The sequence below is a fragment of the Suricata suricatta genome, chromosome 13 (genome assembly GCF_006229205.1).
Source record: "Suricata suricatta isolate VVHF042 chromosome 13, meerkat_22Aug2017_6uvM2_HiC, whole genome shotgun sequence".
Lineage (NCBI taxonomy): Eukaryota > Metazoa > Chordata > Mammalia > Carnivora > Herpestidae > Suricata > Suricata suricatta.
Genome location: NC_043712.1, coordinates 671,341 through 675,028, shown reverse-complemented (window position 1 = coordinate 675,028; position 3,688 = coordinate 671,341). Strand labels below are relative to the sequence as shown.

The window sequence follows — 3,688 nt, the reverse complement described above, 5'->3', positions numbered from 1 at the left end:
CCGCGGCCACGCCCCCCGCCCGCCGTCTACCGCAGGGGGCCGGCTCGGACCTGCCCCGCGCCCGGCGGCCCCGCCTACGGCAGGGAAGAACGGCCGGCCGCGCTGATTGGAGACCGCGCTCCCTGACCCCTTTCCCGTCTCCAGAGCCAGACCCCAATGGGGAAGGGCCTTTTGGACACGCCCCCGGCCCTTCACGCCGCTCATTGGCGGCCCCATTTCCGCCTCTGCGCCATTGGTCTTCAGCAACCCGAGGGCGGAGCCCGGCGGGGGCGGGTCCCGGCGGGCAGTCCCCTGCGAACTTCAGGGCCCAGAGCGGTGGGTGACCTTGGCTGGCCTGGGTTCCACCTTATTGTGCCAGTACCCAGTCCACCTGTTCCTCGCGCTCCGAGCGCAGTGGGAGAAGGGCCTGCCCAGGACTGGAAAGCTGTCCCCGCTCCCGTGAGTGGTGCACAGGCTGCACATCAGCCTCCTGCCTCCTGGTTCGGGGACTGCCCACCTGTGGTCGTCGGTCTTCTGCGGATGTAATGGAGATGCCAGTGCTGGAGACCCACCCAGTGCTGAGGAATTGGTTTCTCAGGAACCCCTGGCGTTTGCCAGCACACAGAACTCACTGTCACTCAGACAAGTGGGAGAAGCGCTCCCCCACATTTTGCCATCCAGGGCCTGCCAAGCAGGGACAGGAGTGCAAAAGCTGTGAGGACGCACAGAGCTCCCCGCACACAGCTCTCTAATGCAGAAAGAGCCACCAAAGCCACACTATGCATTTCTCCCTGTTGCCTCCCCCACACAACTCTTAACATCTGTTGAATGTCCCCTATCCCAAGGCTGGGAGGGGTGCCAGTGACCCCACATGCCATGAAGAAGCTCCCTCCCAGCTGAGAGCTGCACAGCACCATCACGCACGTAGAGGCCCGGTGGAGCCAAGGGGAGAAGGGGAAATTGGGGGGCACCGACACAGATGTTACTAGCCTTTCCCTCCCCCCTCCCAGTAATGGCGCTACTGCCTGCTACATCACTCACCTTTCAGGGACAGGGCTCCGAGGACACCTGGAGCTCTGCACAGACAGGGGGCAGGTTTCAACCTGGGGTGCCCTTATCAGCTTCCGGGTCCCATGGTGGTCTGCACCGACTTACTCCTTTCCACTCTGATGAGCTGGGAAAATAAGCTGGATTTCAGCTTTCAAAAGTCAAGTGTTCCCTTCCTCGGCTCTCATCAAATCACCTTTCCAAGGGAAACTAAGCCTTCCCATGCTAATCACTCCTACAGCAACAGGATCACGCAGTCCCGAACTACAGAACACAACACAATACAACAAAACATGCAATCTAAAAATAACATTAAAAGAAAAAAAACCCACTCCCAGGGCACTTGACTGGCTCAGTCAGAGGAGTGTATGACCTCTCGATCTTGGGGTCATGCGTCGTAGGGATTTTGTAAATATACTTTAATAAATAAATAAAAGAAAGTCCACTCCCAGTGCTCAGCTTGTATCCGACTCTGACACAAATTACGCCAATACCGGGTAGAAAACATTGTTGTGGCTGTGGGGCAAACTAGAACAGTCTCCAACTCAAGCATCTCAATGGTTCAGGCCAGGCAGCATCCATTGTAGGCTAACAAAGCTGCCTCACTAGAAGCTCTGCAATTTGTTCTAGAAGGGGCTGGACAGGAAATATCTTAGCCTCGCGGTTCTCACCAGGGGCAGTTTTGTCCCCTAGGAGACTTGCTAATATATGGCGACACTTTTGGTTGTCATACGTGAGGCGTACTACCGGCGGCTAGTGAGCAGAGGCCAGGAATGCTGCATTCTACAACGCTCAGAACAGCCCCGCCCCATCGAAGAATGACTTGACCCAAAAGGCCAATGGTGTCAAGTTTGAGACCCTGTACAATGCAGGCCACACTCACTTTCTGTCACGCGTTCTTCAGTTTTACAATCCTTTGAAAATGTAAAAATTACTCTCAAATGATGGGCAGTGCAAAGACAGGCCTCCGGCCATAGTTCGCTGACCCCCTGCTCTACATCAAAGCCTACAAAAACCGCACACTGGCAGGAAGACAAGGTTCTGAGGACACCAAACTATTCAGCAGGTCCTTAACAGAAGCCTACCCCAGGTGGTCTTCTCCCTGGCCCCCCAGGCAGGGAGCAAGGATTCTCCTAGGGAACCCCCCTCCCACCCTCCCAAATTGGCCAATGAAGCTCTGGCGAATTCCAGCCTCCCCACAGTCAGCTCTGTGGCCGGCTACATCACGCAGCAGGGGCCAGCTCGGCAGCCATCTCGTTTCCCCCTCAAGAGGTCAGGAGACCACTGCGCATCTCAGCAAAACATTCTCTTATTTTATTTTTATCTCAACAAACGTTCTCATTTGGCACCTTAAGCTAAAGACCTCAGGCCAACAAATGTGGACCAAGACCGCTCGAAAGTCTCGATGCCGAAGAGCATCATCAAAGCTGCTCCTCTCTGTCCCTTGGAGAGGCCTCAATCGGCCTCAGGTGTGCGAACAGTGCCGGCCACAAGGGGGCGGTGGAAAGGCTGTGGGCGATGCAGTCGGCAGGGAGAGGAAGCCAAGCAGGGCTCCATAAGCAAAGTTTTCTCAGGCGACAGATCTCCAAATAGGGTCCCAGTCATGCTTTTTCAACACACTCCTATCTTCCTGGGCTGGAATGAAGAAGAGGCCATCCTCCCCAGTGGCTCAGGAGAGAAGACATAAGCTGATTTACACTTTTTAGAGCTCAAGCATCTAAGTCTTGTCTGAATGGATGCGGCAGTGAGCTCTTAGGTTAGTGCTGCTGGGCAGAGGAAATCCACAAGACCAGCTTTGCAGCCTTTGCACAAGGAGTACTTTTCCAGGATCCATGAATATACCCAGAGCCCATCAGGACATTTTACTGTCAGAGGAATGGTCTGGGGTCCTTCTCAGGATATCAGTTCAGGGTTAGTTAGCTATCCAAAGCATGAAATAACAGAAAATACACTTTAAGGGTCAAGGCTGCTCTTTCTAGCCCTGCTAAGAGAACAATTTCAGACATGACTGCTATAGAGAAAATTGGGCACTCGCCAGGGCAGGAGCTGGCTTTCCTCCAGACCCAGGCCTCTCCTTTGGCGCAGTGCAAGTAGGAGCTCAGCGTAGGGTCCAGCATCCTAGCTGTCCAGAGTTCTCTCCCGCCCGAGGCTAGTTGACCCGACAGGCGCGGATCATGAGCAGTTGCAGGAGAATGAAGACTGGAGAAGTGATCAAGCCGAACCAGAGCTCCCGAGTCTGCTCCACCAGCTTCTGGCACAACAACATCTCGAAGACAAACTTGAGGCTAAGAACAGTGAGGACCCAGAAGAGGCGGAGCACCGCCAACCTCTTCTCTCCGTCCTGGAAAAGGCGCACGGACACGATGGTGGTGAAGTAGGTGCTGAGCCCATCAGCGGCGAAAAAGGGCACGAACACGTTCCACCAGGAGAGGCCGGGGGCCAGGCCGTCCACACGCAGAGCCAGCAGCACAGAGAACACCAACAGGGCCAGCAGGTGCACGAAGATCTCGAAGGTGGCGAAGCCCAGCCACTGCACTAGCTCTCGGAGCGAGAAGAGCATTGCGCCGGTTGAGCGCGGGCTGGGGCCCGGCCGCGCGTCCCACCGGCAGGACTGCGCCTCCTCTCCCCGCGGGCCTCGCCGGCGCCTGCCGCCGGCTCCGCT

General features: G+C 56.1%; 2 protein-coding genes across 2 annotated transcripts in view; both read right to left on the bottom strand.

Moving 5' to 3' along the window:
- Nucleotides 1-2,279, bottom strand: part of TPRN (taperin) — a 10,025-nt gene extending 7,746 nt beyond the window's left edge. Inside the window, exons 1-3 of the mRNA XM_029920971.1 lie at nucleotides 2,254-2,279; nucleotides 1,021-1,055; nucleotides 362-513 (exon numbers count right to left, since the gene is read on the bottom strand). Of these exons, the coding sequence (XP_029776831.1) occupies nucleotides 362-513; nucleotides 1,021-1,055; nucleotides 2,254-2,279 (213 nt within the window). The remainder of the gene's footprint in view (nucleotides 1-361; nucleotides 514-1,020; nucleotides 1,056-2,253) is intronic.
- Nucleotides 2,280-2,317: 38 nt separating this feature from the next.
- TMEM203 (transmembrane protein 203) lies at nucleotides 2,318-3,682 on the bottom strand. Its single transcript, XM_029919592.1, has one exon. The coding sequence runs from the start codon at nucleotides 3,584-3,586 to the stop codon at nucleotides 3,176-3,178; it is 411 nt and encodes a 136-aa protein (XP_029775452.1). The 5' UTR covers nucleotides 3,587-3,682; the 3' UTR covers nucleotides 2,318-3,175.
- Between the last annotated feature and the right edge of the window lie 6 nt (nucleotides 3,683-3,688).